A 13,444-nucleotide genomic window follows, 5' to 3' on the forward strand; every position below is an offset into this window, starting at 1 on the left:
TAATTTTGTTTCAATCAGAGATGAATACCTTGAAAAAGTACAAGAGAAAACTTGGAGATTGTACTGACAAACTGCAACCACGAAGAGCAAGAGCATTAAAAAAAGTCTGGTATTCAGAGAAAGATGATAGCTGGATCTCAGGCAAGGAGGATGTTTGGAACTCTGCTGAAGATGATGACTGGGGCGAGGATGAAGAGTCTAATTATAGACCTAAAAGACCCAAAAGGATGCTGAACAACACTGCAAGAAAATACTCCACTGAACGCAAATTTAAAAAGCCTGCTGGAAAATCCAAGTCATCCAAAAAAATTCCAATAACAAAATCGGGAGTGAAAAAGTACCCGTGCCCAGATTGTGGGATTGTCTTTTTTTATGAATCCAACCTAATTGAGCACCAGGTATTCCACAAAGAGGCAGACCTGCCAGGTGTAAAGGAAAAACGTCTTCGTAGGAATTCAAACGTCTTTTTTTATAAATCCAACCTAATCGAGCACCAGGTATTTCACAAAGAGGCAGACCTGCCAGGTGTAAAGGAAAAACGTCTTCGTAAGAATTCAAACGTCTTTTTTTATAAATCCAACCGAATCGAGCACCAGGTATTCCACAAAGAGGCAGACCTGCCAGGTCTAAAGGAAAAACCTCTTTGTAAGAATTCAAATGCCAGTGTAAACAGAAAAGTAAGCAAATCAAAATACAATGACAAGAAGAAGCGTTGCAATGAGCGGAAAAGTGCAAGTAAAAATCAGCAAACAACCCAAGAAAAGAAACCACACCCATGCGATGAATGTGAAAGGTCTTTCAATGCTTATGAAATGTTGCTTCAACACAAGAGGGTTCATGCAAGCAAGAAAGCTTTCATGCACGTGGACGGGAAGCATCATCAGAAAACCCCAGAAAAGAAGCCACACTCGTGTGATGAATGTGAAAAGTCTTTCAATGCGTATGAAATGTTGCTTCAGCATAAGAGAGTTCACGCAAACAAAAAAGCTTCCAAGTGGAATGATGAGGAGAAAAATGTTAGCGAACCCAAAAGTGATAGCGAAACCAAAGTGGAGTCAGAAAAGAAACCTTACCCTTGTAGTGATTGTGATCTGTCTTTTAATTCTGCTCCATTGCTGCTTCAACACCAGAATGTTCATACAAAAGCAAACGTTTCCACCAGGGTTGATGAAAAGGAAAGTGTTGGTACACCCAAGGTTGAGACAAAAGCATCAGAAAAGAGACCTTACCCATGTAGTGAGTGTGATCTGTCTTTTAATTCTTCTTTGTTACTGCTTCAACACCAGAACGTTCACACAAAAGAAATAGTTTCCACGAGGATTGATGAAAAGGAAAGTGTTGGTACACCCATGGTTGAGACAAAAGCAATAGAAAAGAAGCCTTACCCATGTAGTGAGTGTGATCTGTCTTTTAATTCTTCTTTGATACTGCTTCAACACCAGAACGTTCATACAATAGAAAAAGTTTCCACGAGGATTGATGAAAAGGAAAGTGTTGGTACACCCATGGTTGAGACAAAAGCAATAGAAAAGAAGCCTTACCCATGTAGTGAGTGTGATCGGTCTTTTAATTCTTCTTTGTTACTGCTTCAACACCAGAACGTTCACACAAAAGAAATAGTTTTCACGAGGATTGATGAAAAGGAAAGTGTTGGTACACCCAAGGTTGAGACAAAAGGATCAGAAAAGAAACCTTACCCATGTAGTGAGTGTGATCTGTCTTTTAATTCTTCTTTGATACTGCTTCAACACCAGAACGTTCATACAATAGAAAAAGTTTCCACGAGGATTGATGAAAAGGAAAGTGTTGGTACACCCAAGGTTGAGACAAAAGCATCAGGAAAGAAACCTTACCCTTGCACCGAATGTGAAATGTCTTTTAATTCTTCAGTAATATTGCTTCTACACCAGAAAGTCCATGCAAATGGAAAAGACTCCATACATCATGACAAAAAGAATACTGTGCATGAACTTGACAACCTAGTCACAGACAAAACGTCGACATGCTGTGAAATCGAGAAGTGTTCCCATGATTCTTCAGCACCTCAACAACCGATGACTGACACTAGCTTAAACGCATTAATATGTTCAGATGAGAACCGTGTGAGTACACTTGAGAACAATGCCCCAGAAAAGACAAGTGATGAAAGCGAAAAGTCTTTGACCTCTTCTTCAATGCCACTCCAACAGCAGAGGGCTCACACAAAAGAAGAACGTTCCATGCAAAGTGATGAGAAGAAAGGTGATAGTAAACTGATGGGTGAGACAAAAGCCTCAGAAAAGAAACCTTACCCTTGTAGTGAGTGTGATCTGTCTTTTAATTCCGCTCCATTGCTGCTTCAACACCAGAAGACTCACACAAAAGAAAAACGTTCCATTCAAAGTGATGAGAAGAAAGGTGATAGTAAACTGATGGGTGAGACAAAAGCTGCCGAAAAGAAACCTTACCCATGTAGTGAGTGTGATCTGTCTTTTAATTCTTCTTTGGTACTGCTTCAACACCAGAACATTCATACAAAAGAAAAAGATTCCACCAGGATTGATGAAAAGGAAAGTGTTGGTTCACCCAAGGTTGAGACAAAAGCCTCCGAAAAGAAACCCTACCCATGTAGTGAGTGCGATCTGTCTTTTAATACTTCTTTGGTACTGCTTCAACACCAGAACGTTCATACAAAAGAAAAAGTTTCCACCAGGATTGATGAAAACGAAAGAGTTGGTACACCCATGGTTGAGACAAAAGCATCAAAAAAGAAACCTTACCCTTGCACCGAATGTGAAATGTCTTTTAATGCTTCAGCAATATTGCTTCTACACCAGAAAGTCCACGCAAATGGAAAAGACTCCGTACATCATGACGAAAAGAATACTGTGCATGAACTTGACAACCTAGTCACAGACAAAACGTCGACATGCTGTGAAAGCGAGAAGTGTTTCCATGATTCTTCAGCACGTCAGCAACCGAAGACTGACGCTAGCTTAAACGCATCAATATGTTCAGATGAGAACCGTGTGAGTACACTTGAGAATAATGCCCGAGAAAAGACAAGTGATGAAAGCGAAAAGTCTTTGATCCCTTTTTCAATGCCACTCCAAAGGCAGGAGGCTCAAACAAAAGAGGAACGTTCCATGCAAACTGATGAGAAGAAAGGTGATAGTAAACTGATGGGTGAGACAAAAACCTTCGAAAAGAAACCTTACCCATGTAATGAGTGTCATCTGTCTTTTAATTCTTCTTTGGTACTGCTTCAACACCAGAATGTTCATGCAAAAGAAAAAGTTTCCACCAGGATTGATGAAAAGGAAAGTGTTGGTTCACCCAAGGTTGAGACAAAAGCCTCCGAAAAGAAACCCTACCCATGTAGTAAGTGTGATCTGTCTTTTAATTCTTCTTTGGTACTGCTTCAACACCAGAACATTCATGCAAAAGAAAAAGTTTCCACCAGGATTGATGAAAAGGAAAGTGTTGGTACACCCATGGTTGAGACAAAAGCCTCCGAAAAGAAACCTTACCCATGTAGTGAGTGTGATCTGTCTTTTAATTCTTCTTTGGTACTGCTTCAACACGAGAAGATTCATACAAAAGAAAAACTTTCCACGAGGATTGATGAAAAGGAAAGTGTTGGTACACCCAGGGTTGAGACAAAAGCATCAGAAAAGAAACCTTACCCTTGCACCGAATGTGAAATGTCTTTTAATGCTTCAGCAATATTGCTTCTACACCAGAAAGTCCATGCAAATGGAAAAGACTCCGTACATCATGACGAAAAGAATACTGTGCATGAACTTGACAACCTAGTCACAGACAGAACGTCGACATGCTGTGAAAGCGAGAAGTGTTCCCATGATTCTTCAGCACCTCAACAATCGAAGACTGACACTAGCTTAAACGCATCAATATGTTCAGATGAGAACCGTGTCAGTACACTTGAGAACAATGCCCCAGAAAAGACAAGTGATGAAAGCGAGAAGTCTTTGACCCCTTCTTCAATGCCACTCCAACAGCAGACACTCCCCACAAGTACAAAAACGTGCATGTGTAATGTCTGTGGGAAACGTTTTAGCAAATCCTCACTGCTGATCATACACAGACGAGTACACATTCGATACTTTGCATGTAGTGAATGTGGAAAGCGTTTCAGTGCATTATCAAGCTTGAAGGTACACCAAATAAAACACGTAAAACACAAAAGTTCAAAATCATATTCCTGCAATGAATGTGGGAAGACCTTCAAGATCCCCTCATGCTTAAAGCTCCACCAGCGTATACACACCTTGGAGAATGATTCTTCAGCACCTCAACAATCGAAGACTGACACTAGCTTAAACGCATCAATACGTTCAGATGAGAACCGTGTGAGTACACTTGAGAACAATGCCCCAGAAAAGACAAGTGATGAAAGCGAGAAGTCTTTGACCCCTTCTTCAATGCCACTCCAACAGCAGAAGCTCCCCACAAGTGCAAAAACGTGCACGTGTAATGTCTGTGGGAAATCATTTAGCAAATCCTCACTGCTGATCATACACAGACGAGTACACATTAGATACTTTGCATGTAGTGAATGTGGGAAGAGATTCAGTGCATTATCAAGCTTGAAAGTACACCAAATAAAACACGTAAAACACAAAAGTTCAAAATCCTATTCCTGCAATGAATGTGGGAAGACCTTCAAGATCCCCTCATGCTTAAAGCTCCACCAGCGTATACACACCTTGGAGAATGATTCTTCAGCACCTCAACAATCGAAGACTGACACTAGCTTAAACGCATCAATACGTTCAGATGAGAACCGTGTGAGTACACTTGAGAACAATGCCCCAAAAAAGACAAGTGATGAAAGCGAAAAGTTTTTGATCCCTTTTTCAATGCCACTCCAAAGGCAGGAGGCTCAAACAAAAGAGGAACGTTCCATGCAAACTGATGAGAAGAAAGGTGATAGTAAACTGATGGGTGAGACAAAAACCTTCGAAAAGAAACCTTACCCATGTAATGAGTGTCATCTGTCTTTTAATTCTTCTTTGGTACTGCTTCAACACCAGAATGTTCATGCAAAAGAAAAAGTTTCCACCAGGATTGATGAAAAGGAAAGTGTTGGTTCACCCAAGGTTGAGACAAAAGCCTCCGAAAAGAAACCCTACCCATGTAGTAAGTGTGATCTGTCTTTTAATTCTTCTTTGGTACTGCTTCAACACCAGAACATTCATGCAAAAGAAAAAGTTTCCACCAGGATTGATGAAAAGGAAAGTGTTGGTACACCCATGGTTGAGACAAAAGCCTCCGAAAAGAAACCTTACCCATGTAGTGAGTGTGATCTGTCTTTTAATTCTTCTTTGGTACTGCTTCAACACGAGAAGATTCATACAAAAGAAAAACTTTCCACGAGGATTGATGAAAAGGAAAGTGTTGGTACACCCAGGGTTGAGACAAAAGCATCAGAAAAGAAACCTTACCCTTGCACCGAATGTGAAATGTCTTTTAATGCTTCAGCAATATTGCTTCTACACCAGAAAGTCCATGCAAATGGAAAAGACTCCGTACATCATGACGAAAAGAATACTGTGCATGAACTTGACAACCTAGTCACAGACAGAACGTCGACATGCTGTGAAAGCGAGAAGTGTTCCCATGATTCTTCAGCACCTCAACAATCGAAGACTGACACTAGCTTAAACGCATCAATATGTTCAGATGAGAACCGTGTCAGTACACTTGAGAACAATGCCCCAGAAAAGACAAGTGATGAAAGCGAGAAGTCTTTGACCCCTTCTTCAATGCCACTCCAACAGCAGACACTCCCCACAAGTACAAAAACGTGCATGTGTAATGTCTGTGGGAAACGTTTTAGCAAATCCTCACTGCTGATCATACACAGACGAGTACACATTCGATACTTTGCATGTAGTGAATGTGGAAAGCGTTTCAGTGCATTATCAAGCTTGAAGGTACACCAAATAAAACACGTAAAACACAAAAGTTCAAAATCATATTCCTGCAATGAATGTGGGAAGACCTTCAAGATCCCCTCATGCTTAAAGCTCCACCAGCGTATACACACCTTGGAGAATGATTCTTCAGCACCTCAACAATCGAAGACTGACACTAGCTTAAACGCATCAATACGTTCAGATGAGAACCGTGTGAGTACACTTGAGAACAATGCCCCAGAAAAGACAAGTGATGAAAGCGAGAAGTCTTTGACCCCTTCTTCAATGCCACTCCAACAGCAGAAGCTCCGCACAAGTGCAAAAACGTGCACGTGTAATGTCTGTGGGAAATCATTTAGCAAATCCTCACTGCTGATCATACACAGACGAGTACACATTAGATACTTTGCATGTAGTGAATGTGGGAAGAGATTCAGTGCATTATCAAGCTTGAAAGTACACCAAATAAAACACGTAAAACACAAAAGTTCAAAATCCTATTCCTGCAATGAATGTGGGAAGACCTTCAAGATCCCCTCATGCTTAAAGCTCCACCAGCGTATACACACCTTGGAGAATGATTCTTCAGCACCTCAACAATCGAAGACTGACACTAGCTTAAACGCATCAATACGTTCAGATGAGAACCGTGTGAGTACACTTGAGAACAATGCCCCAAAAAAGACAAGTGATGAAAGCGAAAAGTCTTTGACCCCTTCTTCAATGCCACTCCAACAGCAGAAGCTCCCCACAAGTGCAAAAACGTGCACGTGTAATGTCTGTGGGAAATCATTTAGCAAATCCTCACTGCTGATCATACACAGACGAGTACACATTAGATACTTTGCATGTAGTGAATGTGGGAAGAGTTTCAGTGCATTATCAAGCTTGAAGGTACACCAAATAAAACACGTAAAACACAAATGTTCAAAATCCTATTCCTGCAATGAATGTGGGAAGACCTTCAAGATCCCCTCATGCTTAAAGCTCCACCAGCGTATACACACCTTGGAGAAATGGAGAGACAAACGGGGGTCCGGCTCCAGGAGACGGGGTCTGAAAAAACCCAAGTTTGGGAAAAAAAAGCCCTAAAGGGGATCTGACTGTCTCCAGTGTCTTCTACAAACAACCTGCCCAATCCACAGACGTGCTGCCTTTATGAAAGCGACACCATAAGTGATCTGTGTTTGGTCATCAAAGGTTGTACGAAGAGAGACGTCTGTGCGCCATTAAGTGTGGAAATAAAATTCATTGTATTGTTGAATTCATCCTGGAGAAAAAGCAATAAACTGTAAAACAAGCCAATGGCATACAATAAATAGAAGAGTTTAATAGCGAGAGGAAAAGGTAGAAAGTTCTCTCCTTTTATGCTACGAAAGTGGCAGCAACCAAGAGAGGGTATTGTTGATCATGGTCCCCAAGTATGCAATAAACTGAAATGAGATTCGCAGTCCAGCAGTAAAAGTACTAAACGGCACCGCAAAATAACACTTGCTGCCAGAGATAAAATAGTATACTAGAAAGGAAATTACTCTGCAAGAGCCTTTACCTAATAACATGAGGGGCAGAGGAAATAAATGATGTATTTTGAGCAGGAACCATAGTCATTCTAACCATAACTCCATGTTGCAGATTTCTTATAATGGAAGAGACACGGTCCATCACATTCAAAGTTCTGATCGCAGAATCTGAACAGTTGTCTTCAGATGACCTCTCAGTGGAAACCTAGCAAGGCTTCTTGATAGAAGAAAGGCAAAAGCTGTGTCATCTTCATGCCAATTATTTGAGCAAGGCTTGGATCAGTCTTTTGGCTTCTAGCTATAATCCCCTGCCCAAAATTGCCGTTCACCTTGTAAAGCTGGGCATTACAAATATATCTTTTGCAGTGCATTTATTACTAAAATAGCAATAAAATCTGTCACCCGCTCCCACCACTCCTAAGTGGTGCCCATATGTTCTATGTCATCTTCAGTGAATTACCTGCTCTGCTAACAACTGTCGACAAATGGTTAATGTACTCGGACAGGGTGAACCAGTGGTTCATCTTCCATCTTTTCTCTTGTGAAACAATCACAAACATGAAAGTCTGTCCTTAACCTTATAGTTGTTTATCAGTGCATCTTAAAACTAATTCTGTAAAATCATTTTCCATATATGGTGCTCGTTCTGAATGCAGCCTCATGTCCTGTGCAGTAAGGAAGCATTGAGCTTCTCCCCATGTCCTGCGCCCATCTTCTTACAGCCAACATCTGGATGCTGTGCAAGGAGTAGCATGACATTTTGTGTGCACGTGTATGATCATGTTAACAAGCACCGTATGTCATTTTGTCACCGTGCTATCAAGTACAAGATCACTTTTCGACAACAAGAAACCTTTGCTGAGTAGAAGAAACTGAGGAGAGACTATCCCTAAGCTGAAGTGCTGCTTGGGGGATTGGCCTGCAGTGGTTGCCTGACTGCCAAAGAAAGGAGACAGGAACTTTCAAGATACAAGATGGCTGCAGGGAAGGAGCTGCAGGGCTGAGCTCCAGGTCCGGGATCACTAAAGTATAAATCCCGACCAGATCGACCCCAGCCAGCCCCCCCTGATGATAGGTGAAACTAATTCACTCACCAGGCTGACCTCGGACGAAACGCGGATCTAAGATGCAGATCCAGCTGGGAGAAGGACGCTGGCTGCAGTGTGGTCAGTGCACCCTAAGGAAGTAATTCCTGGAGGCCTCGGAGCTCCACCGCAAACGAGGTGAACGAGGGAGACCCCCGGACCGGAGAAGCGTGGCAAATCCAGAAGGTTAGGACTCCTGAATCGAGGCACCGAGTCGCACAGCCATAGCTGCGTCACCTGACTGGGTAATGGCTGCTACTCACGGAGCCACAGAAGGATCCAGCCAGCTCTAAGACCACAGGAGGACCCGGAACACCTGGATCCTCCCGAACGGGGTGAAGTGGGTCAGTGATGACCCTTGAGGGAGACTGGGACGTCCCAAGACGGTAGCAGAACCCCGGGACACAACGCGGCAAGAGCCCCAGATGCCTGACCCAGTAATCGCCGCTAGAATCGAGACCGAAAGCACCTGTTAAGAAAAGTACAAGGCGGGTCATTTGAGACCCGCAACGCTACACAAGCTGTTCTGAGGAGGAAGCTGAGCTCCAGGACTCAACACTAGAGTAGCCCCTGATGCCTGACTGGGCTATTGCCGCCAATCTCAGATGAAAACAGCCTGTTTTAAGTCCTTAAGAAGACCTCGGACTGACGCAATTTTTAAGAAAAGTACAAAGCGGGGCATCTGAGACCAGCAACGCTACACAAGCTGTCCTGAGGCAGGAGCGGAGCCCCAGGACACAACACACTTGAGTAGCCCCTGATGCCTGATCCAGTAATGGCTGCCAGAATCGAGACTGAAAGCGTCCTGTTAAAAGGCCTTAAGACTACCTCGGACTGCTGCGATTTTTAAGAAAAGTACATGGTGGGTCATTTGAGATCCGCTGTAGGAGAGTAGGGTCTGCTTCCTATGGTTACCCCCACTTTTTGCTGTGCTTCACTGGATTTTAGGTCTCGTAGAGAGAGACCTAATGCCGTCCATCCACAAAGCTGACTTTTACGATCCGGATTTGGCCTCAGGCATTCACCCCAGCGCGACTTCTCCTCCCCCCTAATTACACCCCTCCTGTTTACTTCTTTGACGGCTGAGAGGCCGTGCTTCAAAGGGATCCGCTCCCCACCCCCTGCTTTAATTACATTAGCGGTAAAGGGCTTGGAACTTTACAATACTTCAAATCCAGCTTGCCTCCTCTTCCCCTGCTTGTTGGTGTTGGGTTTTAGTATTTAAACTATACCTACTGCCCTTGTTCAAGATGACTCGACTAAGGATCTTTACGTGGCATCGTTCTAGAATTTTAAAGACTTTAAGTTTGTGACTAGAAGCTAAGCTTGTTATGTATTCGTTCATATATGTTATTGCTGTTTGTGGCTAGTTTGAAACTATTGTTCCAGCAACGGATCATGTCCTAAGAATGGTTCGCTCAAAAAGCACATTTGTTTATTAACCTATTCAGTCTGACAGCACTTTTAGCCTTTTAATAAAACATGCTGAAACTAGGTCTCGGGAAATCCTCGGAGTGACAGACGCAAATGCAACAACGTTTTATCGTCCCACCACATGACAGACACACACTTTACAGATCACTGAGAGGCCTGAAAATAATAACTCGCGCAGGACTAACCTACTGGGAATTCATCCAGTAATTCCAGAACTGAAATTACATTCCACTTTCTCTGACTCCTGACGTATACAGTGAGGCAATTTTTTGAAAAGTAAACATTCTCCTAGTGAAAGCAGTTCAGAACGGTGCCTGGGGCAGTCCTTGGGAAGACGCTGGCCTGCGGTGTCCCCTTGTGTATTCATCTGTCACGGCTGGGTGGGCGGCCAGGTGGACCTATTGGGCGTCAGACCAAAAGCTCAAATGAGTTCCCCGATTCAAACGTAGTTAAATGTTGATATTTGCAAAGGGCAGAAAAATATGGCTGGGGTCGTGAAAAATTGGAAGCCATCCTAACGTGTCTGGACGACTGTCAGCACCACGACCCTAAAACGTCCCAAAAAACAACGCTGTGAGTGGCGCTTTTTTAAAAAACATACTTGCTGAGCAGGGAGGTAGCCAGTGTTGTCTGCCCTACAAATGAGGAAGGATCACAAGTAAGGCCCTTTCTCTCTACAAAACGTCAGAGCCCTTGGCAGCCCCATTGCGTGCACAACTATCGCTGTTTTGCTGTAGTCATGAGTTTTCACGTTGGTTCCTTTTTTTTCTTCTTTTTGAAATGATTCTGAATAGTCTTTTTGGAGGGGGGAGGAGAGGTTAAAAAAAGTGAGGCTTTGCATTTCGGAGCCACATACTTGACCTTAAAGCATCCCTCTTCGACTGCAGCTTCTTTCCGCGGCGCAGTGGAAGGACAAGTTGATCTGTCGTTCTCCTCAGACTCCGCCTGCCTGTATTGCTGTTGAGATTCTTGCAGCCGTACACTAGCCCAATGTCATTCTCGGAACCCTTCCGACTTTCTTTCTTAAAGTTTAAATGTATTCATATTTTTTTGTAGAAGGAGCGGCCCAGTGCTGAATGCCGCGCTATTGAATAAAAACCTCTGAAATAAACATGTTTGCACTGTTTGTTTCAAGTATGCTCTTTTAATATTCAGTAAAGGATCGTTTTTATTGGGCTCTCAAATTAAAATGTGCACCTATAAGATTAAAGTGTTTGTAATACATTTAAATTTGCTCATGAAACTACGCAGTATTAGAAGCCGCCATTTGACAGCACACGAGCCCCCCCCCCCTCAAGAAGCATTCCCTGTAAACTTTTTTTTGTCGTTCACCATTACGTCTAGTTTTGCTCTTGCTTGCCCATTACTGTTGTGCCACTGTCTGTCACATTCCCTTTTTGAATGAATGTACTTTGTTTCTTACATTATTTACCCCGGCTTCGCGTTTCAGCTATACAAAAGGCTCCCTGAGAGACCTTCAGAACAGAGTTGGCACACACCATATGATACACTGCCTCTTAATGTGTATCCGCTTGTCAAAATTGCATCAAACGTGCATTTGAAATTGAAGTTTTTTCAAATCTGTGACAATGCGGTAGAGAAAATTTTATTTTCAGCAGCAGATGATTCTCAGAGTCCCTACCAGTAGATTTATTATTGGGCAAACATTATGGCTGTCATTACAAGTTAAGCAGAAGAGATTGAGGTATATAGAGCAGCTGATAAATAAGGTTATTTATGCGTTGAAGTATTCACCACATTTGGTAAACTCCTTACATTCAGCATGCAAAAACACACTGAATTCCGCATGGCTTGCTTTTTGTTTGTTTTGTTTTTTTAACAGCCCTTTTCGTAATTCATATCCCTGTGCAAGCAATGTTCACATTGGATTCGGAATTTAGCCTTGAAGGTTTGATAAGAGCCTATGAGGAAAAATGAAATTTGGTATTGGCGTTTTGAACAGCGTAATCCATTGGCATAGTGGACGGTCAGCAAAGGGATGCTAATTTGAGTAGTTCAGTAGCAATAAAGATAGTAAAGATAGTTTTAAAATAATTCAGCGATTGGCTTCCAATATGTGAATTCAGATGAGACTGGTTTACAAAGAGTTGAGCATCTCTAAATATATTTGAAATGGAATCTCAGTAATTGGTAATTACTGCATGCTGCAATCCCATCTATCGGTTTTTTTTGTGCACGTTATGCCAACTCAGGCAGGAACCTGCCATAGAAAAATCAGCCTTGGTCCTGCTCCTATACGAACAGTCAAGGTCCACTATGAATGGGAACTCATGCAACCTCAGACTGGTTTTGCCCTATTTCTGCCTTTTTGTTGGGTGCAGCTCGAGTCCCATGGCACAATGAGCATGGGACCCACGCCTGGTGATACCCATTGCACTTAAGGCGTCGAACTGATGAAAAAAAAAAGTCATGTGTCTTCCTTGAATTAATATCAAGCACTTTATGTTCCCATTAGGAGGGAACCCGGCCTTACAGTTCGGGCTGGATTATTCCAATTGGAGCAGGACCAGGGCCTACTTGCAACAAGCATCTGCAATGCAGCAGGTCTCTAATTTCCGCAAGTTTGAGCGATTGGCATTGTAAATGACGATGCCTTTTTATGAATTGGTTATTAAAACCTAAGTAACCGAAGACATCAGGACCCTGCTTGACAATTGTGAGACCGCAGCCCTCATCCTCCTAGACCTCTCTGCCTACTTCGACACCGTCTGCCGCCGCACACTACGCGCATGCCTCCACGCCGCAGGGATCCGAGACAAGGCTCTGGATTGGACCACCTCCTTCCTCTTCGGCAGAACCTAAACTGTCCACCTCCCCCCATTCCGTTCCAAAGCCTCCGAGATAATCTGCGGTCTACCCCAGGGATCCTCCCTCGGCCCCACGCTGTTCAACATTTACACGGCCCGCTCGCACACGTAGCCCGACAGCATGACCTCAACATAATCTCCTACGCCGATGACTCTCGGCTGATCCTCTCCCTCACCAAGGACCCCATCACAGCCAAAGCCAACCTCCACAAAGGAATGAAGGCCACATCACTCAGGGACTCCACCACATCACTCAGGGACTCCACCACATCACGCAGGGACTCCACCACGTCACGCAGGGACTCCACCACGTCACGCAGGGACTCCACCACATCACGCAGGGACTCCACCACATCACGCAGGGACTCCACCACATCACTTGGGGACTCCACCACATCACCCGGGGACTCCACCACATCACCCGGGGACTCCACCACATCACCCGGGGACTCCACCACATCACCCGGGGACTCTACCACATCACCCGGGGACTCTACCACCTCACAGGGGACTCTACCACATCACCCGGGGACTCTACCACATCACCCGGGAACTCCACCACATCACCCGGGGACCCCACCACATCACTCGGGGACCCCACCACATCACTCGGGGACCCCACCACATCACTCGGGGACCCCACCACATCACTCGGG

General features: G+C 43.7%; 1 protein-coding gene across 1 annotated transcript in view; it reads left to right on the forward strand.

Moving 5' to 3' along the window:
- Window positions 1-11,071, forward strand: part of LOC147725803 (uncharacterized) — a 443,482-nt gene extending 432,411 nt beyond the window's left edge. Inside the window, exon 12 of the mRNA XM_086959980.1 lies at window positions 19-11,071. Coding sequence (XP_086816106.1) covers window positions 19-7,013 — 6,995 coding nt within the window. The 3' untranslated portion in view covers window positions 7,014-11,071. The remainder of the gene's footprint in view (window positions 1-18) is intronic.
- The last annotated feature ends 2,373 nt before the right edge of the window (window positions 11,072-13,444 follow it).

Source organism: Lissotriton vulgaris, chromosome 3_1, assembly GCF_964263255.1.
Source record: "Lissotriton vulgaris chromosome 3_1, aLisVul1.2, whole genome shotgun sequence".
NCBI classification, from domain to species: Eukaryota; Metazoa; Chordata; class Amphibia; order Caudata; family Salamandridae; genus Lissotriton; species Lissotriton vulgaris.